This window comes from Lissotriton helveticus, chromosome 2_2 (assembly GCF_964261635.1).
Source record: "Lissotriton helveticus chromosome 2_2, aLisHel1.1, whole genome shotgun sequence".
Taxonomy (NCBI): Eukaryota; Metazoa; Chordata; class Amphibia; order Caudata; family Salamandridae; genus Lissotriton; species Lissotriton helveticus.
The window spans coordinates 482476635-482504240 of NC_136060.1; the positions used below are offsets into that span (position 1 = coordinate 482476635).

Consider the following 27606-nt stretch of genomic DNA (forward strand, 5'->3'; position numbering starts at 1 on the left):
CCTGAACTTTCAATAAAAACGGTTGTGGAAAAAAAAAATCACCGGTTATTATAACGTTCCACACTGGCTCGGTACTACGAAAGTCAGTTATTACCTCGCATAATAAAGTGTTTTTTGTATTTTTCACTTTTATTTTTGGTTGCGTGTAGTAATTGATCAGACTGGTTGTCACTTTATTATATGCAGTTAATCCTGATAATTTTATTATTTGGATACTAGGGTCTGGAGAATCAAATTGCTCTGAGTTAATTTGTAGGGCAGATGATCTATAAACTGAGAGGCCTTCAATCACTCTACCGTAGGATTTACATTTCTCTGCGGCTACCCAGTAGTGTGTAAAGCCTACCAATGCAATTTCTTCTTGCTGCCAAGTCTCTTGTAAAGCAATTATATCGCAATTCACCCATTCATCTAGGGCTATTCTGTCCTCCAACAGTTTTTTCACTCCAGCGATATTCCATGATACAATATGTATTCCTTTTTTGTCAGTTAGCTTCGCAGTGTCTTTATTCTGTCAATTGTTACGCTTCGCGTTTAACAAACTGGGAGCCATTTCCAATCCTCTGTGGGAGATCGGAGTTCTCCCCCTCTTTCTTCATCCTTCTCTTCCTGGGAGAAGACTTCAGTGCTTCTTCCTTGGGCGTTGTGTAGAATTGAATAAACGGATTTTTGGAGAGTCGCTTTGGCCAAGTTCTTGATAATTTGCTGGCTTCTAGTTTTTTTTAACGGAAACGGGTAGCGGGGCGTTACTGGCTGCCATAGTTGAATGTCTCAATTTTGAAATGAGTCTGATCTTTCCAATATTGATTGTGCAATCCCGGGGGTCTTCCATGCTGTCAGTGTTTGTTCGTTTATTGAGTTTGTAGGTCCTGCTAGGAATTCCACTGGTTCAAGATCTTTAGTTCCAATATTTCTTAAGTCGCTAATTTCCGCTATTAGTTCCAGGACGTTGCATCTGTTCAAAATGTCATGACGACCCTGTGTCTTATATTCTGGTGCCCAAATAATTTGATGACTCTCAAGATCAGGCTTAGCTGAATCTAACATTTGCTCGTTGCAATCTGTTTGAATTAATTGCCTGTTGTCCTTATTCGTTATGTTAAATCTTAGGTTACTCTGGGTCGAATTGCTCTCTGGTCTGTTTGCTAATGTTCTATTATTTTCAGCCGTACCCTGATCGCTTGTTCCTAACTCAGTTCGTATTAGGGAGGTAGGGTTTAATTGAAGTCCCGTTCCGCTTTGATGCTCCGTGTGTTGTAGGCTGATAACGCTGGCTGGGGCCCCTGCTTTACAGACAATTTGATTTGTTGTTGGCAAATTTTGTGGCGTTGATTCGGTATCTATAGCCTTAGTTTTTATTGGTCCCACTGTGATGTCTTGTTCCGGTGTTAGAGTGATATCTTCTTGGTGCTTACTTGGTCGGCTAGTTTTTAGCTGTGTAATTTCATTGAGCTGAGTGTTACTATTTATTATCAAATTTACAGTTTTAATGGTCTTATTTCTAAGGCCGGTATCAGACAAGAAATTCACCCTTGGAAGCCCATCTTGCTGATTTTTGCCTGTGTGTGAGGATGGTCTTGCGCTTCCTAATGATTGGGAGTTCTTGATTTCTTGTTTGTTCATTGGTTGGCCGTTAGCGTAACTGGTGTCTTTTTCAATTTCTTTCGATTGAATCTCCAAAGTATCCTCTACTTTTATTGATCTTGCCTTTGTATTTAAAAAGATGGGGAAGAATCCCGTTTCCGTCTTTGGGTCATTTGCGCATTTCTTGTTCCTAGCCTTCCTTTCCTTTTTTCTTTGTCGCTTTGATAATCCTGCCTTTGTTGATTCTAAATAGTTTACCTCAGTTGAAATTGCCTCAGTTTGATTTGTATCATTTGAATCGTCAACTGTAATAGCACTACCAGCCCTGAGCATGTTTTCTGCTGGTTGTTGATGCTCTATTACGGGTGAGCTTATTTGATCTGACTCCATATTGTGGCTGATAAAGCGCTTGTTTAACGTGAGTATCTGCTCTAGTACAGTCGGTAATGAGCCTAACTTTTCTAGGACTGGACCACAGGTGCAGATAGGTTCTAAATAGCGTGAGTCCGCTTGTGCTCTTTTAATTAGAGAATTCAAATGATCTAGTTTGGTGTTTATCCCGGCTATGTAGGATGCAATAACATTCATCAGATCGATCTGGATGTCCAGTTTATCAGACTGCATGATTAAGGTTGCTGTGGAAGTCTGCAATGCTTGTAAAAGAGGAGTAACTAAATCCAAAGGGCCTGCTTCGCCATAAAGTACATTCTTGTCCTCTTTGCGCGGTGTTGTTTTCTGCCTAGCATTTGCGATTGATGATGAAATTTCGCCATTGTCGGTCGATCTCGGTAAATTCTCCAGGTTACTTGAGGTAACTGATGGCTGAGACTCACCTTAACTGCCCTTTTCATCTGCTGCTATCCCCCCTGCTTGGGCTGTACTTAAGTCAGCCAAGGAATCATTCGCTTTACTACTAACAGTTAGATTATTTTGGATAGGGCATGTTGGAGAGAGCTCGTCAGTGCTAGATTGCAATAAATACAAGTTATTTTGTTTGATATTGTGAATTTCTCCTGTACTTTGGCTTTGATTTGTTGAACTTGTCGTAAATGACTGTTGAGCAGAGGTTGTATTAGGATTTTCAGTTGGAAAATGTACTGTAGCAGTTGTAGTTAGACTGTTCTTTTCCTTAAGTGGATTTTTATTGCTATCTGAGTTCTCCAGTTGATCTGTGCCTATAAGTTTATCAATTGAATTGTGTTGAAACTTTGATTTCCCTGAAGTGGGTATGTGGAAGGCGTCGTCTTCTTGCCTCGTCTCACTTACTGCGTGGTTTATTGCGGGAACTATAGGTGTCGATAGGCCAACAACGTCCCCTGTTAGGGAGAACAATACTGACCCTGGATCCTTCAAAAATTGAAAACGTGAGTCCGATTGATTGTTTTTGTTTAATGCAGATTTTTCAAAGAGCGAAGCTATTGGAGAGATTAAAGGATTTTTCAGATTAATATTTGCCTTATTTGCTGTTATTTTCTCAAGTCTTCTCCGCTTAGCCGGCCCTTTTGGGGCAGATGACTTTTCTCCGGGGGCTTTCCTTACTTTGCCAGACCTCATAATGAGGCTGTAGACTGATTATAACTTTTTTTTTTGGTTGACTAATACGCTGGAGGACTTGTTTGCTTGACTTATGCGCTAATCAGCTTATGGGCTTATGGGCTGCAAGCTGCAAGCTCTCTCCTAACGTATCGATCCGTGGGTATCCCAAGTGAAACGAGAGAAGTGGGCACGAGCAGGCTCTTATCTCTCTTCGCCCGCTTAGCTGTTGGCTTGATTCTAATTTGGGGGGTAAGACAGCTGATACGCGCGTATTATGTGTGTAGCCACTATTCACTTCTATTTGCTGCGCTTTACTTTAGGATGGGCTTTTAACTGGGAGATAGGGGAGGCGAGATGTGGTGAAAGTATAGCTCCAGGGGGGTAGATCTTAAAAAAAAACTAAAAAAAAAAACGAGCGGAGCGCTCGGGAGGAGCCTCCAGCCAGTTAGACCTAGTCAAATTGGCCTGGGCTGCCCCCCTGGCTCTTACTTAGCAGCAGCCTCTAACGGCATCCGCGCTCATGTTGTAGTCCTTGCCCACGCCCTGTGCTCGGTCAGCCAACAGCTCTTGCTTAACCTCTTTCTTGGCCCTCCTGTATCGATGATGGTGATCGGTAGTCGGTGATAGAGGCAGAAGTCACCACTCCGCTCCGCAGTGCTGCTCAGCTCTGCTGCTCCACCGTGCTGTCTCGCACGCTATCGCCACCGGTTGTATGATGTTACAACGAATACCGTTGCAACGCATGCCTTTACCACGCATGCGTTACAACGGAATTCCTTTCCCACGCATCTCCTTTACCACGAAAATGCCTTTAACACGCACATTTTTACAACGTTTTTCGTTGTGAAACTATGCATGTTATTGGCATTTTTCTGTTAAAGGATATATCCTACAACTGTAAATTAACGCTTATATTTTTCCCCTGTGAAACCACCCCCTCATTCCTCCTTACCTCTCCACGTCCTCTTCTTTCCAATGCCTTCCGATGTGACGTTTCACGTCGTTTAGAGGAAACGGAAATGGTTTTCTGTTTCCTCTAACGACGCCGATTGCCTCCACATCTCTTCATCTTTCTGAATCAGGTGAGATTCTTTTGGGGGGGGAGACCCCCCCCAACCCCCCTTTATTTAACCCACGTTTTTTTTTGGTGTTGGGGAGACCCCCCAACCCCCCCCCCCCTTTTTTTGTTTCCTTTTGTACACATGCCTTTACTACGTATCTCGTAGTAAAGGTATGCGTGGTAAAGGCTTTTCGTGTAACCACGCATGCGTTGTAAAGCATGCGTGGTTATGGTTACTCGTGGAAACGGCCGCGTTGTAGTGGCCGTTTCCCATCGCCACCTGCCCCTCAGTCAACATGCAGAATTCCCGATCAGCATACAGAGTTCCCAGGACTATGGCCTCGATAGTGTTCCGAGGCTATCAGCCATGTTGACAATACTAAGGAGATCAGCTCGCGATTTTCTGCTGTGTTTATTTAAAAACAATGACAATTGAAGACTCCTGCCGCCTGTGTTGAATGAAGCGCCGCGGGGATTTACTTTTTCGCGGCTCCTGCCGCTTGTTGGTTCCCGGCAGGTGTTTGCCGAGGGCCCCCTCCCCCGCTGCTAGGCTGTAGGTTACGCTAGTAGAGAGGAAAATTCCCTGCCCGGGAAAAGTAGTTGGTTGTAGATAGAGCTCACCCGCCCGCCCGGAGCCTCACTTCACCTTACGCCACAAGCTGCTCCCTGCCCGTCAGACTGTCTCCGAGGGGGGGTCAAGCCTGCAGGTCAAATCAAGGTTCGAGCAAGCCGCAGTCACCATCAGTCCGTTAGTCCGCAGCACAACCAACCGCAGTTCCGCCGCCGCCGCAACTCCTCGTCCGCCGCCACTGCGAGGGTCATAAAATTCAGCCACAGCAAGCCACCGGCTATCACTGGTTACCGCCCGCACCGTTATCAGAGCCGCTGCCGCTGCCGCTCTGTGTCCTCTGCTCTATCTCGCGGCTCGCGGCTACTGGCGGTGAAAGCAAAAACGCTGCCTGGATTTCCTGTAACGCTGTCCTGTCCTTTCCTCCGATCATGGAACTCCTTCCCAATGTAAGGTAAGTCAAGACAATGTATGTATGAATATATGCATGTATCGGTTTTTCATCAGGGTGAACCAGACCGATAGTGGTGTCACTGCATCATATAAAGCAGGAGTGGGCAATTTATGAGCAGAGGGGGGAGGTTGTTATGCAGATAATAGAAATTGGTAAAGACAGCAGGTCTCACTTTTCTTTTTTTTTTTTTAAGAATGCATTTTATTAGGTTTTCGTGAACATACAAACCTTGGTGGCCCAGGCGGCATATCAAATAATGGAAACAGCATGCCAGATTTGTAGAAATTAAGAACAAACAAGTTCAACAACTGCACAAACCAACCCACCCTCCCCCCCACTATCAATAATTAGTTGTTAAAACCACCAAGATTGGTTTTACACGTCAAGAATTACCTAAAGGTGTATAGGCGCTAGCACTGTGGAAGTGAAAAAGAAGGAGCCCAGGTCATGCTTACTTTGGGAAGAGACAGGTTTTTAAGGCTCTTCTGAATTTTAGTAGCTTATGAATTGATATGATATGGGAAGGTACATTATTCTATTCCTTGGCTGTGGTGTTCTCAAAGCTTCTGCATCCCCAATAGGTAAGTTTATACCCATGGACCCTCAGTTGCCTAAACAACTGGCCCTGAGGTTTCTACTGGGAAGATACCATTTGAGGGATAGTTGCACAAACTAAGGCCCAACGCCGTGGACGGCCTTGTGGGCCAGACTGAGTGCTTTGAATTTAATCCTTTGTCTAATAGGAAGCCAATGGAGCTGTTTAATAGCAGGAGCATCTGGCTTGTGTTTGGGTATCCTAGTTACAGCACAGCTGCCGCATTTTGTAGCACCTGGAGTTTATTGAGATACTGTTTCTGCAAATTAAGTTAGAAGGCATTACAATAGTCTATTTTGGTCAGTACAAGAGCAGAGATAACTATTCTCTGAGCATCGGCTGGAATGAAAGAAATTTTTTTTTTGATCATGCACAGGAATAGGAAGGCAGACAACGTAACTGCCTTAACCTGCGGGCCGAGAGTCAGTTTAGTGCCCAAAACCACGCCCAGGTTTTTAACCTTATTCACTGGTGTGGGGAGGGGACCAATCTCTTGAGGCCACCAAGATGGGGACCACAAAGTCTGATTGTTCCCAAACAGGATGACTTCCATGTTCCCCGAGTTAAGCTTTAAGCAGATTTGGGTCATCCAGTGACCAATTTCTGTCATGCAATTACTGAAAATGAAGTCAGTATGATTATTGGTTGAGGACATGACAACCACGATTTGTGTATCAACTGCGTATGAAGTCAGGTTCAGACCAAAGGATCTGATCACGGCTGCAGGGGATACATTAAACAACATGGAGCTGAGGGAAGACCCCTGTGGAACGTAGCATGGCAGACTGAAGAGTTCAGATACAAAGGGATCAAGGATCACCATCTGACTCCTTTCTGACAGAAAGTATCCCAAAAGTTTGAGAGCAGAACCCTTGATACCAACAGCCTGAATCCATGCCCCTTTTGCAAACCGCCAGCAGAGGCGGTGATTCTTCCTTCTATGTCCTGGCTAAGTCCCGCTTGTCAAGAGTGAGGCCCAAAAATAGAAGTGAATGTTTACACTTGCTCCCAAAACCCTCTGTGCAGTGAAGGAGGAAGAGTTTGGTATCCCTAGGTATGGTCCATGAAAGGACTTCGCCCAAACAGAAAAGAACCCTCCGCCAGAACCATTCTAGCACGGCATAGCTCCACACTGAATGTAGGAAGGTACCCTCTGCCATCCCACAACAGAGACAACCAGGGGAGGCGATCAGACCCATGCACCACCATCTGTGCCATGTGTAGTAGGCCCTGTGCAGGTATTTAAACTGAATTAGGCAAAGGCAAGCCGAAACCGCTGCCTCCCTGGGTGCTCCCAGGGCTCCTGTCAATGTCAAATGTACCCAAGTCTGCTTCCCAGGCCGTTCGTAGAGCCGGGAGTGTATTGGTATTGTTAGTGAATAGGGTCTGGTAAACCCTCTGTGATTTGGTGACATTCCATGCCTCCCAGAAGGAGTTTTCCCTCTAGGGTGTTAAATTCCAGGAGAGTTGTAATATGGCCTTATAGCCCGCTGTAGCTATACCGGCCATTAAAGACCCGGTTAAGCGTTAAAGGCCCGAGCCGAAGGGCCTTTAATAAGGGAGTGGGACTTTAATGGTCGATATAGCCCAGCTACGAAGGGCTATAAGGCTATTAGAACATTCCACCACCAGAGGACAGAATGTTCTAACAAATAAAACAAAGGCATCAGTGAGCCCGATGGGAATTAAATCACCTCAGGCTCCATGAGGCCTTTGTTCACAGCAACAGCTAAGAACGACAAATATTAGAAGATTGGAATGTGGAGCACTCCATTGAATGCAATGGAGTGCTCTGGGCTTCTACAGGCCGGCAGAAGCCCAATTCCAATGTTGCTGCTGTGAACAAAGGACTCTCAGAGACTGAGGTGATTTAATTCCCACGGGCTCACTGAGGCCTTTGTTTTATTTGGAGCCCAAGGGGAATTAAAGCCCCTCGGGCTCCAAAAGGCGTTTGTTTTTAGGAATTAGAACATTCTGCCCTCTAGGGGCAGAATATTCGAATAGCCTTGGAGCCCTTCTAGCGGGCTCTACTGGCCATCAAAGGTCCACTCCCTTGTTAAAGTCCCTCGCCGACCCTAGATCGGGCTCTAAGGCTATACTAGAATGCTGGAGCTCTGGGCTTTCAATGGTCATTAGAAACCCTGAGCACTCCATTGTTTTCAATGGAGCTTCCAATATTCCAGTGTTCTAATGTGTTGTATGGGGTGAGGGTGTGGCAAAGGTCTCACTTTTCTTAAACATGCAAAGGCAAAATTAACAGGCTGCCATTTTAGTAGGAAAGTTGGATAAAAGTTGGGTGGCTTTGTGTGTGGATTTGTGTGTGTTGATCTCAGCTGCATTCGAAGGAAAATACTGTAACAAGGCTACCTTTTGACTCACAACAATAATGAGCCTCTTGGCAGACTAGGCTGCATTGGCAGAGATAAACTGTACCCTCAAAGAAGAGTGTTATCAAAAGGTTTCAGAAGATGAAATTTTGCATTGTAAGTTGTGAACTTAAAAGGCATAACAGCCATATACTGCATAGTAATTACTTTTGATAATGGGCCAATATTGTTGGTGCAACTTTAAGAAAGCGTATGTATTCCAATGAGTTTAATTTAAGAACAAAAAAGCTGTAAATCTAACAACATATTATCAAGATGGAAAGGTAAGAACCATGAACTTGCCAGTGATTTGGGACTAGCCTTAGCCTGCCATAAAGACAAACCAGATGTGTGAGTGAAAGGAAAGAATGAGGAATGTTGCTCAACAAAGGCGCAAAGGTGTATTGGTGAGTTTAAGAAGAAATGGCAACAGAAGAAAAGTGAAAGCTGGATATGCATACTTGTCAACATTCCATGCATCTAAAGAGATAGGATTTTCCAGGTTTCAGTACTATTAATTAGAATAACAATTACTTCATAGTAAATGACATCATAGGAATTACATCGTACAACATGTTACAAAGAAAATAGTCTATATCTGTGTAGCTTCTGATTCCCGATGACATTTTAGGAATTTACAGGCACAGATCACCAGCCTCTTAGAACAGGCAAGAGTATTACAAATACCTCATGCCCTCACCACAAAGCTGCAGGGAATGCGGTTGACCATGCCAGGCAATCCATAGGATACACTCTGGTACTTATTTATGAAGTGCTTATGCTGCTGTTGCATCGCTTTTTTGTGACACTGCAGCGGCATAATGTATGCGCCACACTGTGCTCTATTGACAAAGTGACGCATCTAGACAAATGCGTCACTTTGTAAGGGCCTGTGCTACAGTATACCTGCGTCAGGTATAATGTATTTAGGGTGGGCGTTTCCATATGAAAAAGACCAGTAGAAGAGGCGAAGTAAAATCTATGAGATTTCACTGCGCCAATTCTACGACTTGACTGCGACAAATTCTTACGCCTGCCTCACAGCAGGCGTAAGGAGTGGTGAAGGGCCTTTCACATGAGACTTACCCATGGGTAATGACACATTACTGGAGTTGTGACAGCTTTAAGACACACTCCAGCAATGCGTCATTATTGCGCCAACAGATACACCAGGACGTATCTGGTGACTCCTTGCAACATGGAGCACTGTAATGTATATACGGCGCGTCCATGGTGTCGCAAGGGTGGCGCTATGAAAAGTGTTGCATCGCTGTTTTTCATAAATGAGGCCCTCTGTGACTAGTTCATATAGCAGTGAATTTTAACCAGCAGGTAATACTTAATACAGAAGCCAAAGTTAAAATGATTTTGCCACATAATATATCCTTTGCCACAAATGTGGTCCTCCACTGTTGTATAAGTTAGAGGCCCCGACTATAATGCCCTGGGCAGACCTCTTTTGCCCGAGTACTCACCTCAACAACCCTGTTGTCACCAGCAAGGGAAGCAGCTCTCTGGTGTCATCTGAAGGAGTTCTACGCAACTGCTATCCTGTTGATAGTCACTGACTGTCCATGATGCAAAATGATTTCCTGGTTTTCTGAGCCCCTGATTGGCCCATGTGGGTTGTCTCCCAGACTTTTAGGTTAGGACCAAGTGCACATTAAATATGATTGGCTGAGGTGGCCAGATCCTGGAAGCCCCATGGATTGTCCTCAGCTCACACACACTTTATGTCCTGCTACCAGTTTGTGCGTACACACACCCATTACCAACCTAGAGAGCTCCAGAAATGTCAACTATATGCTGGTAACACACACCTGTAAAATCCAGTACTTGTATAGCGCACGAATCACCCCCAAGGGGTATCTCAGTGCTGGGAAGATTAAGCGAGATATTGCCCAGAGTTGCATAGTGCTGGGCAGACCCCTGCCGCTGCCAGGGATTGAACCGTGATCCCCAGCGTCCAGCATCAGTCGCCCTGGCGCCACACCTCTCCCCTGGCAAGCAGAACCATGTCAAATGTGACATCTGTAGTCAGGGAAGACTTCAGCGCGTGCTTGCATGAGCGGTGCCATCTTACAAACAGAACTGCCACTCTCAGATGCAACATGCTGTTGTCTAAAAAGGCAGTTCTGTCTGAATGCTTTACGTGTGACGTGGTGTGACGTGGGACCTGCTGGCTTGTAACAGGGGAGAAGATAAACTTTCAGCTATTTTCTCAGGGTAAAATCTAACCAAGGAGTGTCTTTTCATGTATATGTAGTCCTTACAAAGCCAAAGCAGGGATTTACTAAGGCATTGAGTCTTAGGAAAGTGATACAAAGTGAAGCACAATGATGCATTGGCGTGAACTTTCCAGCTCGAAAGACATTTTGCTCGGGAAAGGTGCCCTTTTCTCAACACAAAACACGATTTGTGTCAATTTGCATCAAGGAAGCGTTACTGAGGAGTTACTTGGGAAGATTCCAGTGCTTAATTTGAGCCGCTGGTTTCCAGTGCTCAGCACCCACACTTAATCATCAACACCAGCGCATGAGCACCAGTTAAGGACACGTTCATTTTTGGTAGGCACAGAGAGATTAAAGGATTCACCCAGAATCACAAGATGTTGCGCCCACGCCGAGACTCTAACCCGGTTCCTCCTTGAAAGAGATGCTAACATGCGGACATATGTTCATTTCTCACTGTAACCCACGCATTGCATGAGTGCTGAAGTGTACAGCCTGCACCCAATGCATTCAATTCTGAGTCTGCCTCTGCATAGGAATACGAGCTGGAAGGGTTTGCTTTCAGTACAAATGCAACGCTAGACAGCGCACACTCACTTCTACACCATGACGCGAGGCTGTGCGTGGCGTAAGGCAGCCGAAGTGCAGAGGATCACAACAGACGTAGGCTAGTCCTAGTACATATGGCTCTGTGCTGTGTTTTACGCTTTTCGCTTGTAAATGAGACACACGAAGCCGCTAAGAAAAGAAATCCCTTTCATTTGCCTAAGTGCTGCACACTAAAAGAAGACTCAGATATGCCTTTACCTTTATAATTCCACCAGGGTTCTCTGGGCTCATGAATGATCTTTTCTCGTTCCCGAAACTTCACACTTTCACATCTGGAAGAAAAGATTATACCTTTAACTAGACACTCAAAAATCACAGCTCTCGGAACATCACTGGTGAACAGGACACAACCCATCTTACCAACTGCACAGACCTCAGGATCACAGAGGGAATATAGAGTCCCTTGTCACACAAGCACATCTCACAGGGAGACTTTCAGTACAGATGCGACACACTCAAATATGTATGTATCCAGGTGGACTTTAACTAGATTCTCTTCCATATTATTTATTGGTCAAATGTCCATAATTGTAATCTTAAAATTGTCAAAAAGCTATGCAAATTTAGATATGACATCTATCTTTCCTCTGCTGTTAAAGGAAAATCCCACATCTGAATTGAGCTTTATTTTCTTCTTTAAAAAAAAACGTATTTGCGTTTTTTTAGGTCTCGTCCTTTACCATTCCGAAGGAATGGAAATGGCGAGAATTCAAGTGCTCGAACTGATTGTCAAACCACCGCTTTTTTTCGTGGTGTTTTCTTCGAGTGCACGTACAGGCACGCGCTTTTGGCCCATACACTTTCATGGCCATCTGTTCCTGTTCCTCAATGTCCCTCCCACCCTTCGTTTGATCTTGCCGCGAGTTCAGGCTAATGGCCCTCCCCCAGCACAGAGCGCGCTTCACGGCCGCACAGCACATCAAAGGGCTTCTCCCAGCGTGTGCTGTGCGGCTTCTCCTCCCCTAATTATGTGGCCGGCCGTACTTGTGTTTCCTGGCCGCTTCCCGGCCGCTCTTGTATTTAATTAGCAGCAGCAGCATTTCTCCTGCGCCAGGCCACATCAAAGGCTCTGTGCCACTTTCACCCACACAGCAACACTTACAGACACGCAACGCCACTCACACCCACGCAAGCCCACTATCATCCACGCAACACCATACTCACCCACGCAACGCCACTCACCCAAGCAACACCACTCACACACGCAACCCCACTCATCCACGCAACCCCACTCATCTAAGAAACCCCACTCATCCACGCAACGCCACTCATCCACGCAACGCCACTCATCCACCCAACGCCACTCACACATGCAACGCCACTCACCCACGCAACACCACTCACCCATGCAACCCCACTCATCCACGCAACGCCACTCATCCACGCAACGCCACTCACACATGCAACGCCACTCACCCACGCAACACCACTCACCCACGCAACACCACTCACCCACGCAACACCACTCACCCACGCAACGCCACTCACCCACGCAACGCCACTCACCCACGCAACGCCACTCACCCACGCAACGCCACTCACCCACGCAACGCCACTACCCACGCAACGCCACTCACACACGCAATGCCACTCACACACGCAACGCCACTCACACACGCAACGCCACTCACACACGCAACGCCACTCACACACGCAACGCCACTCACACACGCAACGCCACTCACACGCGCAACGCCACTCACACGCGCAACGCCACTCACACACGCAACGCCACTCACACGTGCAACGCCACTCACACGTGCAACGCCACTCACACACGCAACGCCACTCACACACGCAATGCCACTCACACACGCAACGCCACTCACACACGCAACGCCACTCACGCACGCAACACCACTCACACATGCAACGCCACTCACACACGCAACGCCTCTCACACACCCAACGCGACTCACGCGCGCAACGCCACTCACACGCGCAACGCCACTCACACGCGCAACGCCACTCACACGCGCAACGCCACTCACACACGCAACGCCACTCACACGCGCAACACCACTCACACGCGCAACGCCACTCACACACGCAACGCCACTCACACACGCAACGCCACTCACGCACGCAACGCCACTCACACACGCAACGCCACTCACACACGCAACGCCACTCACACGCGCAACGCCACTCACACGCGCAACTCCACTCACACGCGCAACGCCACTCACACGCGCAACGCCACTCACACGCGCAACGCCACTCACACGCTCAACGCCACTCACACACGCAACGCCACTCACACACGCAACGCCACTCACACACGCAACGCCACTCACAGACGCAACGCCACTCACACGCGCAACGCCACTCACACGCGCAACGCCACTCACACGTGCAACGCCACTCACACGCGCAACGCCACTGACACGCGCAACGCCACTCACACGCGCAACGCCACTCACACGCGCAACTCCACTCACACGCGCAACTCCACTCACACGCGCAACTCCACTCACACGCGCAACGCCACTCACACACGCAACGCCACTCACACACGCAACGCCACTCACACGCGCAACGCCACTCACACGCGCAACGCCACTCACACGCGCAACGCCACTCACACGCACAACGCCACTCACACGCGCAACGCCACTCACACGCGCAACGCCACTCACACGCGCAACGCCACTCACACACGCAATGCCACTCACACGTGCAACGCCACTCACACGTGCAACGCCACTCACACGCGCAATGCCACTGACACGCGCAACGCCACTGACACACGCAACGCCACTCACACGCGCAACGCCACTCACACGCGCAACGCCACTCACACGCGCAACGCCACTCACACGCGCAACGCCACTCGCACGCACAACGCCACACACACACGCAACGCCACTCACACACACAACGCCACTCGCACACGCAACGCCACTGACACACGCAACACCACTCACACACGCAACGCCACTCACACACGCAATGCCACTCACACACGCAATGCCACTCACACAGGCAACGCCACTCACACAGGCAACGCCACTCACACAGGCAACGCCACTCACACACGCAACGCCACTCACACATTGTGGGTGCAGATTGTGGGTGCAGATTGTGGGTGCAGATTCAGAGAAAACTCAGCAGCACCACCACCATTGCAATGCAATAGGTCTCGTTTTAACGCAAATTTAAGCTATAGGCCTTGTAAATGGCAAAACCTTTTATTTATGTTCCAAAAACCAGAACGCAAAAATGAAGGGCATAATCATTTACAATGCTAATAGTTCAGACTCGCGTTATTGCGAGACCTATTGCATTTTCAATGCTTGTTTGTATTTTGGTTCACAATATTTTTGTGGTTGATACTTTGGTACTTCACATTATATGTATATAAAGTCAGTATTTTGGACCTCAGTATATTTTCAGTGAAATTTTTGTATCGAATATTGGGGCTGTCGATATGATGTCATACAACCAACATTAGGAAGAAGACACGCCCTTCTAGATGCTGTGTTAAGATGCCCTGCTGTTTCCTCTCCGCCCCTCAGAAAGACTCAGGAAGAACACACAACCCATCAGATAAATATTGTTCATTACAGAGCAGCGTTAAGCAGCTTCTTTACCTGTAATCTCGAGTCAACCCTACCTACACTTGTCCTTATCAAGCAAAGAGCGGATAAGGGTCTACCATGCTGCTACAGGATTATGTCCCATGAAATGTCTCAGCTGCCTTAACTGTGCGGCTCCCATCCTGACATTTAGAGCATGCTGCTGGGCTGGCAGAATGTATCCCTCTGAAGTAAACTGCTGGGAATAAAAAGGTGACTGCGGTTTCATGCTGGCATGGTTGTCTCCACTTAATTTATTTTATTTGATCACAGACCCCTCCAAAACCAAAGTTAAATGCTGCATGTGTTGAGAAATTCATCTTTGGACATCATCGAATATAAGAAGAGTTTAAGACCAGTACACCCTCTTGGAAAACTTTAGTGGTGTTCCTACTATATAAACTGCAGCTGCCCTGAGAAGACATTTACAACGAAGCTGCCAGTTGTGGTGTATTCTCCTGACGCATGGCGTAGGACCATGCTGCCACGGTGGCCCAGGAGAGAAGAGGTCCCCCCTGAAGGGACCGCCTCAGCCCAAAACCTATGAGTATCTGAGATATGAGAATGTCGGGGACCCGCCCATTATTTTATCTTACACCACTGATGTATTCACTCTTTAACCTCCGCTATGGAATCAAGAGTATCTCCTTTCAGACCTGGACACCTGGGATACCTGAAGTGGCAGCAGATTTGGGGTCCCCTAAAGCCCAATAATGTAAATCAATTGTAGGCAGGGGTAGATGGGATTGCAATATGTAATCAATCACAACAATTAAAGCCTGAAAGAACTGTACTTGGAAGGAGCAGCTTGTGACAGCGTTGCTGATCCTTGGGCAAAGGGTGATGTAAGCAGAGTGCACTCAACAGCAGACCTGGGGTCCGCCACGCAGTCTCAAAGGGTTAATTATCCCCAGAAGCGGGGGCGTGGCCAACAACATGGCCGAGTAGGACGTGTGCTTGCACAGCTCCGGCATACATCATTGATCCGACTCACTTAATGGTGGCCCGCAGTCCTGCAACTTAAAGTTTCACCGTCCACGGGGGTCCCTGATCCCCCCCCCCCCGGCCGACTCAGTGTGCGGATTGAGAGTTGGGAGGCCCTGTTTCTGCGGTGGTGAGGACGACCTAGGAGGCCCTGGAGTGCGACCTAAGATGGCGCTGCTTGCTTGGTGCCCGGACCACGAGGCTTCATCTTCCTGCAGCCCGGTGGCGGCGGCGGCGGTGGACTGGGGACCTGACTGGGAGCCGCGTCGGGCCTGAGGAGCCGAGGTGCCGCCTGGAGGAGGGGTAGGCGTCGGACCCGGCCTGGCGGCCCAGCGGAGGCCTGTGGCATCGTGAGGTGAGGGCTGGCCTCGGGGAGAGCGATATTGGCGGCGGAGACGCTACTGGGCCTGGGGCCATAGTTGAACGTTCTGTGGGATTCCCGCTCCGTTTCCCGGCTGGGATCGGGTGGGGGGGGGGGAGACGGCCTGAGCCTGGACTGAGAATTGGTGCAGGAGGGGCCCCCTGAGAGATACGGAGAGAGTCCGGGGGTCCCGAGAGACCGGGGCGATGTTGTGAGGAGGCCATCATCAGAGCAGCCCAGCAGAGAGATCGTGTCTTTGCCCCCACCTCACTGCCCCCAAGGGGTGAGAGACTGTGCCAGGAGGAGGCTGCCAATTAACTCTGGGTGGCGGTGGAGGGCACGGCCCGGTCCATAGACCAATCTTGCACACCCACCTGGATACGGGTGCCACGGCAGGTGCATTATGGGACGCTAGAGGAGGTTGGCAACAACAGGGGACACTGGCTCAGTCTATAGAACCGGGTCTTCAGCCCTTGTATGGACTTCCTATGGTGGAGGGTGCAGGGCAAGTTCTCCAAGCTATATCTGCAGTGAGCTCAGGAGGTCCATACGGAGGTTTCCAGCTAGAGATGTGAAACTTCCTGTCTGGCCCTGGTGTCTGGTTCCACCCTCTGCAGCCCTCTGCTGCCTGGTGGTAGATATGACAAGTAGCTTTTCTTGGTGACCAGGAGGTGGGACCCGCGTGACGACTGGTGTGGTGTCGGAGTTGGAGGGCTGGCTGGAAGGGGGATTGCGAGGAAAGTCAGAGGCGGCAAGATCCTGAGGGGAGCACGGATATCACAGACCCTTTAGGAGTGTTGCCTGTGGATATAGTACCTTGGGCAAGAAAGACAAAGATCCCAAACCCCCCCGACAGGGTACTTTGGACTGTTACACCACGCGCCCCTCCCCCCAGAGGGTGACTCTTCGGGAGATCGCTGAGACACAGCCCTACTGATGGGGGCCATACAAGCGTCACGTGAAGAAAGATCGGGGAAGTGGGCACGGAAGTCACGCTCTTGCGGCAGGACCTTCTAAATCTGGAACTAGACTAGGGGAGGCCGAAGACACTATTCAGGACTTGAAGAAAGGCATGGCGGAGCTTCAATCCTCTCATAAGCAGCTCCTGTGGAAGGTGGACGATGCAGAAAACAGAGCCAGGCGCAATAACCTCCGCTTTGTAGGCTTTAGGGAGGGAATTGAAGGGGCTAATATGGTGGAGTTCCTGCACTCTTGGCTGCTACGCACCTTTCCAAAGGATAAGTTCTCGACTTGTTTTGTGATAGAGCGGGCCCATCGGGCACTGCTGGCTAAGTCGCCAGTGGGTGATAGGCCACGGCCAGTCATTGCCCGCTTCCTGAATTTTTTGCACAGGGATTTGATTTTAAGGGAAGCTAGAAAGCTAGGGGAAATCCGCCTAGAAAACACACAGATAATGATTTTTCTGGACTACAGCCACGAAGTGCAGAAACAGAGGCGCTCCTTTGACGCGGTGAAGGCTAAACTGAGGGACCTCCACATTCAGTACATGCTCCTATTCCCTGCAAAGTTAAAAGTGGCAGTGGTTGGAGGAGCGCCCCCCTTTGACAAGGCACGCATCAGGGGTTCAGAGGGCATCGGATCTGGGGACACCTACGGAAGCCCCGAGAGGATCGCCAAAACCACAGAGAATGAGAGAAGCGCGGAAGCCGAAACCCGACGGTAACCTCTTATCCCGCAGCAGGATCTGTACGAAGGAGAAGGCACAGCACTGCCTTCCTTGACTCTAATCGGCTGACGGGCTCCAGGTTCCGCTGCCTTACCGGAAAAGCACAATCGAGGGGGGGAGGGAGAGCCTGGCGATACCTCCTCAGAGGGTGATGAAATGGAGGAGCAATCACTGCATCCCCTGGTAGTGGCGAACAACGACATGGAACAGGAGAGCTATTCTGTTTCCTGGGAAGGGGGGGGGGGGGGTAGTTTTGGATGAGTCTATATTCCGGTTGGGGATGTTTGTTCAGTTTTCTAAGCATGTCATGGTTAGGACCATCGTCTACGCCTGTGACTCCAGCACCCTACTCCTGCTGAAATGGAAAGTTTTATTGTCTGTTTTCCTCTACATCGCTAGGTAGTTCCGGGACGGAGGCCCAGGTTCATAGTGGTGCTAAGATCCTCACGTGGAATGTGAATGGCTTGGGCAACAAGGTTATGAGGGGGTTAGTACTGGCTTATGTGAAACGGATTGGGACAGATATTATCCTGCTGCAGGAGACGCATCTTCAGGGTACCATCAGTGGATTCCTGGCCAGGGGATCATACAGAGTGCTAGCGCATGCAGGGTACACAACAGGCTCCAGGGGGGTTGCCATCCTGATTAAGAAGTCTCCTCCCTTTGTGGACTCACTGGGGACATATGTGGGGGTACGGGGAACATGGGGACGACAGAAGCTCCCGATCATCTCCGTCTATGCACCACCAAAACTACAGGCCAGGACTTTGTCGGGCGTCACGGATATCCTACTGAACACGTCGGACACTTTGCAGGTGGTGAGAGGGGATTTTAATGAGGTTATGTCCTCTATACAAGATAGTTCGGGGTACAGACCTAGGGACTCTACACTAACTCCTTTGGCCAGAACCATTTCCACCCTTGGACTAGTGGATGTCTGGAGGTGGCTGCACCCGGACACCAGCACCTATTCGTATTTCTCAGGGGCCCACAAGGTGTACTCTAGATTAGACTACGTTTTTATGCCGAGACGGGCTCAAAGTGTGGAGGACGCGGCGGAGTATCAAGCGAGAGGTATCTCGGACCACTCGCCTCTTCTGGTGCGGTTATGGGGAAGGCGTGCTTTGGGGTGAGAAGAGGGCGGCTGTCTGCATGGGATCTGCAGAATAAGGATCTAGTGAAGGGCCTCAGAGCGGATGTGAAGGTCTACTTAGCTGAAAATGTTGGTTTGGTCTCGTCAGGGGTAGTCCTTTGGGAAGCCTTTAAGGCGGTTCTACAGGACAGGGCCCAGAACAGACTAGCCTGGGAAAAGAGGAAAGTGCAGGAAGAGGTACAAACCTTGGAAACTCAGATTGTGGACTTAGAACGAGACCATGTGGCCGACAGGGACCCTCAGACTCTTAGACGGCTTCTGGATACACAGCAGCAGTATAGGTATGGGCGAGGCCAAAACGCAGGCACTGGAGACTCTATATAGGCTGTATGATGTAGGGGATAAGTCGGGGAGACTCCAGGCGTGGTTGAGTAGGAGAGAGAGAGAGATGCCCGATGGGTTGAACAGGTGAGGGACAAGCAGAGGCAATTGAGGCGGACAAATATGTAGATAGTTCAAACCTTTGCTGCCTATTATGAGGCTTTCTATGAAGCTAGGGACCTGGGTACCCTTGACGACACGATGGGTTACATTGACCAAATTGACATCCCCGTTCTCCCAGAGGATGACCAGTGGGACTTAGAGGGAGATATAACTATAGACGAGATTAAGGAGGCCTTAACCAAACTCCGTCCGGGGAAGTCCCCTGGCCCAAATGGGTTTCCCGCTGAATTTGTAAAAAAAACAGCGGATCTCCTTGCTCGCCACCTACTGGCCCTGTTTGAGGGAGCAGTCCAGGAGGGCATTTTGCCGCCAGACCTACGTATAGCCACAATTGTCCCGATTTATAAGTCGGGTAAACACCCGAGGACTGCGCGTCGTACTGCCTCATATCTTTCCTGAATGTGGAGGTTAAACTCCTGGTGTAATCTTAGCCCTTCGACTGCAGCGGGTGATTCCCGACCTGGTCCATCTGGACCAGACGGGTTTTCTGCCGGATAGGGCAACTAGGTTGAATCTTAGGAGGACCCATAACTGGCTGATGGAGGTGCACAGTCTGCAGGACTCCCATTTGTTTTTATCCCTGGACACCGAAAAGGCGTTTGACGCGGTGCACTGGCCCTTCCTCGAAGGAGTGCTGCCAGGTTTGGATTCGGTCCCAAGTTCAGGCAGTGGATGCGGTTACTGTATACGGATCCACGAGCCAGAGTAAAAGTCAACGGTGTGCTATCAGAGGATTTTCCCATAAGAAGGGGGACCCGGCAGGCGTGTTCCCTGTCCCCGTTGCTCTTTGCCCTAACCATAGAAGTAGTAGCGTGCGAAATTAGGCAGAACAAGGATATTAGGGGATTTAGAATAGAACAGACAGACCCGCATGAGGAAAAAATATCGCTATATGCAGATGACGTCCTATTGTATATCACTCATCCTGTCACCACAATCCCGGCGCTGTTTACCACGCTGAGCCGTTATGGCGCCCATGCTGGCTATAAGATAAATTGGCATAAGTAAATATTATACGATCCTCGGTGGGGGGAGGACTGGTACTTTTTGCCTAGGGCTCTCAGAACTACGGATGAGGGATTTGTGTATTTGGGGGTATATATGACCTTGGATAGAAGCCTCTCATATCGGAGGAACGTCAAGCGTGTGCTGTATAACTTTGTCGAGGACGCTGCTAGGTGGAAGACGCTCCCCCTCACGATCTTAGGCCGTGCTGCCAAGTTTAAAATGATTACGCTACCACGGTTTTTATACGCCTTACAAAATGAATACTTCCCTCTTCCTCGTCTGATTTTTACCGCTATAAACGCAGAGCTGAGATCGCTGCTATGGCTGGGGAGAGAATCCAAGATAGCACTAGGAACTCTGCAAAGGAACCAGTATAACGGAGGGATCTCCCTGCCAAACATCGAATCCTATTACAGGGCGGAACACTTCACCGCCATTAATGACTGGTTGCACACTCCAGCAGCCCATGTGTTGGACCTGGCCCTTTTGGCAGGTTCACCCCGAAACTTTTAGCTTTTTCCTAGCCTGTTTCTGGAACCTGGTGTTGGTGATTTTAGGCCTTTGAACACTTTTTCACTGTGGTACAGTGTAAAGTGCGTGAGCTCTCTGTGTATGTGTGGTGGGTGACCTGCCCTCCCATAGGAATGAATGGGGAATATGTATGCCCATGGTAGTTCCTGATGTGTGGGGAGTGCAGGGTCGAGTTTGGTATGTACGAACTCGTGAGATTGAATGCTGCGCAATGGTATATGCGGCATGATTGTGTCTAGTGTAGAAGTGACACTTTTAGAAGTTGGCATATTTGTGTAATTTGTGTCTGGCGTGTGATTGGCTGAGGCTGGCTGGTGAGCCTGGCTCCAAGAGTCTGGGAGGGTCTGCCCCGGTGGTGAATGGAGTGTTTAGCATGCTGGTGTGAGGGGAGGAGTGAGCCTGGGCCTGCTTGTGGATTGACTGTCTGGTCTGAGGGTCCTGAGTGAGGCTGGGTTTTCGCCACACAATGCTGGCTCCACCCCCTGGGGTGCGTCTGATGTTCCTAGCCTGGCCAGTGAAAGGAATTCCCTATAACCAGTTCTAGCTGGTTCTCACACTGCCTGCACCCTGCTAGACAAAGGATTTCTCTGTATAAAAAGGGGCTGTGTCCCCTTCCAAAATGTTCTTGTTTTCTGACTTGAATCCTACCAGGGGCGTGCTGCTGCTTGGGCCCAGGGGAATCCCTGGGCTCTGCCCATCCCCTGGATACCTGAGGGACTTGGAGACTGATGGACTTTCCCTAGGGACCTTTGCCTGTGGTCCCCTGCTTACTCCTGGGAACTTTTCCTTGCTTTTGCCAGGGCTTATTATAGCCTAAAGCGCCTGGAAGCGCTTTGTTTGCTGTTCTAGTGCTAGGAGCGCTGTGGATGGTCCTTTAGAGCTTGGGAGCGCTTTATGTGCGAGTGCCGGTGCCCACCCGGCGCCTTTATTTAATCATTTTCAGTGATGGGTGCCACCCCATTTAGTTACGTGTCTAACGGGTGCTCACCCCGTTTCTACGTTTAATTTTGAAACCGAGGGTGCCCACCCCTCATTTTGCCCCTTGTTAATCACCGCCGCGGCCCTCTCACGCCGCCATCAGGAAGCCAGGCATCGTAATGCCTGACGCGGGGCGGGACTTCTGGTTTTCGGAGGAAGTCCCGCCCCCGCCGCGCACTGATTGGCTGCCGGCCCGAGGAAGAGGAAGTGCGGGCTGTTGCGGGGCTCCCGTGTGCTGAGGGAGCCCCGGGACAAGAAGAAGAAGCATGGCGGCTGGTTGTCGGGGCTCCCATGTGCTGGAGGGAGCCCCGGGAAGGGAGGCAGCCGGGAACCTCGCCGGCTGCTAAGCCTGCGGCATGGGCTCCGGTGGAAGAGGAGAGCCCCGCGCTGCTTGAGAGAGTCCCGGCAGACCAAAGAGGCAGCCAGCGTCCCCCACGGGCAGTCCGGTGAGTGGAGCTGCCAGGTAGAGAGGGGGGCGCGAGAGCGAGGCACAGCGTAGGAGTCGCTGGCTATAGCGGGACTCCCACGCGCAGAGGGGACACTTGTTTGTTGCTGTAAGGAGAGTGTCCGCCCCCCCCCAGTGGCGCGATCTGTGCTCCACGGGCCATGGTGTGTTCAGAGTCCCCAGTGGACCTGAGTGGTTATGAGCCCGTGAGGCTCAAGGCAGCATTTCCTTGATTGAGAGCCAGAGAGGCTCCCTGCCCATATTTTGGTTGTAGAGCCAGAGAGGCTCTGGGGAGCTTTTGGCCATTTCGAGCCCTGCGAGGCTCAGAGGGCTCCTGGGGACATTTGCTCAGAGGCTCGGGGCATTTTGTGTTTAGAGCCACGGAGGCTCTAGGGGGCACAGTTGTTTTCAGAGCCTGAGGGCTCCATGGGGCATATTTGTTTAAGAGCCTGTGTGGCTCCAACATTTGGGGGCATGTGTGATGTCCAGAGCCTGTGTGGCTCCAACGTGCGCAGTTCAGAGCCTGTGGGGCTCCAACAGAGGGCGCAGATGTATTCTAGGGGCTAGTGACAGCCCCTGTCGCAGTTTGATTCCCAGCTGCCCAGCAATTATTGGGCAGCTGTAACGTTTAGGTTTTGCGCCAGTGGCGCACCCCTGACTGGCGCTACATTGGCAGCGCGCCCTGACATTCTGGACACAGGGCTCTTTAGTCCCTTTATTAGATGGGGGCTGGTATGTGATTTTATTTAGGCGCAATGTGATTATCTATGTGATGGTAATTGCCTAATGTGAGTTTTGTGCAATGTGATATGGTGCTAGGAAATGTAATGCATTTAATATGATTACGCACCTTGATCTACACCTCTGAATGTTCTTAGGCATCATGTGTTTTTGCGCTATTGAGTTGTGTTCTGGCACCTCTGAATGTTTTTATGCATCATGTGTCTTCCTTGATTTTACACCTCTGAATGTGTTGGTTGAGGCATCATGTGTTTTTCTTTCCCTGCACCTCTGAATGTCTTGTTGATGCATCATGTGCCTTGTTATTACACCGCTGAATGTATGTTTTATGCATCATGTGTTTTTCCTTCCCTACACCTCTGAATGTTTTTATGCATCATGTGTAATGTGTTCTTGCTTATACCCCTAGATGTATTGTGTTCTTAGGTGGTTGTTCTTTTTAGTATAGGTGGTCCTAGTGAGGTCCTGGTTCACTGCGTGACATTCTCCTAAGGTGTTTAGGGTTGCGTAGGTGGTACTTACCTGTTACCAGTAGTTACTGGTTGTGATTTATATTTGCTAATTTGTGCTACAGTGATTTTATATCCTATATTCTATTTCTAAAAGTGTTGATTCTGACAGTGGCCCATGTGGCTCTGTCTTGTAAATAATCCCTGGTGAATATTGCCCGTGCCAGTTGGCACAATGTACATGTGTGATTTCTATCTGATGTGTTTTGACAATACAAAAGTTATTTTTATATAACCTTGTGTGGAGTTCCTTTTGTGGTGTGCCTAGGATGTTGTTGCTGTTGTGTGCTGGTGCAAATGCTTTACACATTGCCTCCGAGTTTAGCCTTACTGCTCGTGCCAAGCTACCAAGGGGGTGAGCAGGGGTTATCTTGGCGTGTGACTCCCTTGCCCTGACAAGAATGGTGGTTTCTGCCTGGCTTTGGCATCAGCCTTAGCCTACCAGAAATAGCCAGTTCTAACACCATCCCACATACTGCCTAGAGAGGAGATCTATGACACGGCGCAACTGCCTACACTACATATACGGGGGCAATTGGCTGGACTCATACACCGACGAAACAGGCCCCAATATGGCATTGCACATGGTTGAAGGAGCTGAACAAGCTCCGAGGGTTCAAGAGGTGGGATGACATCGGTATCTCCGTACTGGAGGGCGGGGGGATGAAGGGTGGTGGATGATGGTTTTATGTGACATGCTTGTTGTGTTCATGTATTGTAAAAAGCAAATATAATTATTTCAACAAAAAATTATCCCCAGAAGCGAAGACCCTGATCATGAAATATTGGGAAAGATTTGCTGAATTCAGTCTTTTATCTTGAAAGCATTCAGCTTAGATGCATCTAATGTTCTCCTGAAATGGACCAATCTGGACCTTACAACTCCTGTTGGGTATGAAGTGGCAAAGGATTCATACAGCCCTCTGTGACCGGTCCCAAGGTACAAAGACACTGTAAGATTACTGTAGGGTCAACAGTACCAGGGTGGCTGAGAGGAATATTAAACTGAGTGTGACGCTGCATCCATTGCCCAGCACCGCTGTCCAATCAGATTGATCTGGATGGCTGGGATTAAAGCTCACCTGAGCCAGATAATGGGAGTATGTGCATAGCAGAATTAAAAATAAAGAGGAAAAAAAATAAAAAAATGCTGAAGGCATGCAATCATTTGCTGTACAGTTTAACCTTTCTTCTTCCCCTTTATAACCTTTCACATGTCCTATGTGCTGCAATTTGACATCCCTGAATCTTTCCTTTGTCTTTCAATATCACCTGAACAGCGAGCTATTCTATTCCCCGAACTCCTCATATCTCCCTAACACAATTTTAGAGAAGGACCTTTTTCTAGTTTTCTGCCAAATTATATTTCTATAAACCATATACGAATTAGCATTCTGTGTGCCTCACACACAAGTTTATTTTCAACCTAATCGGCCCAAACTCCTCTATAACAAGTGGGTGTTCTATGGTGCTTTATTCCAATAAGGCCTTCAAATTCTTCTTCCCTCTTGCCTGGCCCTAATATGGAGTCTCCACCAGTAAAAGTTCTTGATGTATTGCTCAGAAGACAGGCTCAGCATCTTCAAGTAGCCCCAAAAGGTCTGTTCAACACATGGAACTGGCTAAACATCCACTCCCATCCTACTAATGGGTACCATGGGAGTTACCTTGGATTTCCAGGCATTGTCCACCATTTGAATACTTGGTGACATGACTCACACTCAAGCGGTGCCAGTTACCAAACAGGGGCTTTGGAGTACAATGGCCTGTCTTTAGGCTCCCTAAATCTTAAGCCACTCTCCCATCAGAGACAGCCATATGCTACACAAACCAACCTGAAGACCAGAGACAGATATAATGTGTGGATACTGAGATATCTTTTGCTGCTCCCATAAGACTTTATCCTCACTCATTGTTGTGGAGAAGCTTCCACCAGTAGAAAATTCCTCTTGATGGTTGACACTGATGTAAGAAAGGCAAAAGCACAAAGGTGCTTTTCTCGCTCGGCTCTCATTTAGCGGCTTTGTCAGAGGTAAGTCATTAAAATCTAGAACTGTCCCCAAATCGGTGGATCTGAGCATGGTACAAAACAAAGAGGCGCCATTTTTGTTAGAGTACGTACCTCCAGTGTCAAAACAAAATAACACCGCTCAAGTCCTGAGCTAGTGGCTTTCAGGCCATAGAAACTCATAAAATGGCAGAGGCCTCTGGGAGTTGGCAAGTGCTCCTCAGCCTTATGTTCTTGCCTTCTCTACACATGAAGATGAACCCATAGAGAGCAGCAGGACAGTGGGATTGTCCTCCATCTTGGCTATAAGCCAGCAGGACCTCCTGGGCCCAGTGAGCCCAAGGATCCCTGGTCTGGGTGAATCAGGCTAAGGAGTTTTCCTGGACAGGGCAATGTGGACAGTTCTAGTGAGGCCTTTCTTAAGGAATTGTTTACACAAGGTCACCTCTAAGAAGCACATTCATGAATGCCAAGGCAGTTCCAGGCAGCAGTTATGTGTTTGCTGTGAGGCCTGACTGGATTTAGGCAGTCCTTGATAATTCTGTATCAAAAAATGATTTATAAACTTCATCTCACAAAGAAATCTCCAAATCGTTTGTTTCAAATGTCACACGATTATCTGCTGTTATTTGCTGCTTCAAGGGAGAAATTCAGGCATACTTTAACTGACAAAAAATAAATGTCTGAGATTTTGGCCTGTAGACATCCGTGTGTCTCTGCCTCAGCTACAGCAAACAAAGAAGGTGAGGAGATGACATTTCTTTACAGGTAATGTAAAAATAAAGACAGTGTACCAGAAACATAAAATAAATGCTATTTTAATAACAGACATTGGCAAAGCTAATAGCTCTGTCAAGCGGGTGTGACGGTTACATGAAAAAAAACAAGTAGAAGCATATGCTAGAAAAAAAAAAACAGAAAACGTGTGGTAGTAAGCCATTAGTAATTTAAAAAAAGAAAACCTTTAATATTTTCATATCATTTTAATAGTACATTATGGGTACGTCCAGGAGCAGGGATTAGTTAGCAAACGTGTACAAATCCTTTTTAGGATAAATACACATCACAGAAAAATATGATTTATTGTGGCAAAGAACATTTATTACTGGATTTGAATTAATGTAATAATAAGACCTTGATGAAAAGTACCAGGACAACCAAAATTTTAAGAAACGCAAAAAAAAAAATATAAATGCACTTCCAAACGAAAGCATTGGTCCACCAGCCCTAGCTCTGAAATTCGCTTATTTTTCATGTAAATGCGTACATCTGCGCTGTCATTCATAATGCAAGAGAGCCAATGGCAGAAGTGGGCGGACCCTTTGCCCCAACCTGTACGCTGTGGTGGGAAGAAGCAACATGTGTAGGGCAGTTGAAAAGACCAATGGATGAAAAGCTCTAACCTCCTTAATATATCATAATATAGGCTTGTATTTTTGTTGATATTTTTATTAGCAGAGGCTGACAAGACAACTAAACGTGTCCCTATCTCCAGACCCCATCTATAGTTCATGAGCTTTTGTGCTGTGCTGATGAGCAAAATTGTGCTCATGTTCACAGAATACAGAGGCGGCAGCAACATAGGTCTTAAAATTCAAAGCCCCCTTGGATGCCACGATGGCGTTTGATACGCTAGAATGGCCGTACCTCTGTGCCGCCCTTGCAAAGTTTGGTTTTGGCCCTGTTTTTATCGGTTGGGTGAGATTACTGTACGAGGAACCATTAGCTCAGGTGGTTGTTAGCGGTCGGGTTTCTGGGCCGTTTACCCTCGGTAGGGGTACGATCCAGGGGTGTCTGTTGTCTCCGCTTCTTTTTGCCCTCGCCTTGGAACCCTTGGCAGCCTGGTTGCGGTGGGAGCCATCGATGAAGGGTATTCGGTGGACCCCGGACTTCGAAGACTGAGTGTCACTCTATTCGGATGATATTTTGTTGTACCTCACGTCACCTCGGAAGTCGCTGATAGTATTATTTGATGTTTTAAATTCCTTCGGGAAAAACTCTGGCCTCGTAATTAATTGGTCTAAGTCCTGTGTCTATGTTCTCTCGGGTGAATCTCCTCCCATGCCGCGTGGCTGTCCTATACAGGTGGTTCAGACGGGATTTAAATACTTGGGAGTTTTTATTGCCCTAGATCCTGCGATTCGTTATGAACGTAACTTACTTCCCCGCTCCAACG

The 27606-nt window shown here is 48.5% G+C and overlaps 1 protein-coding gene across 1 annotated transcript in view; it reads right to left on the reverse strand.

Annotated features, from left to right (window-relative positions):
• Positions 1–27606, reverse strand: part of LOC144821898 (E3 ubiquitin-protein ligase TRIM7-like) — a 162393-nt gene that overhangs the window by 71176 nt on the left and 63611 nt on the right. The window contains exon 5 of the mRNA XM_078679046.1: positions 11202–11275. Coding sequence (XP_078535172.1) covers positions 11202–11275 — 74 coding nt within the window. The remainder of the gene's footprint in view (positions 1–11201; positions 11276–27606) is intronic.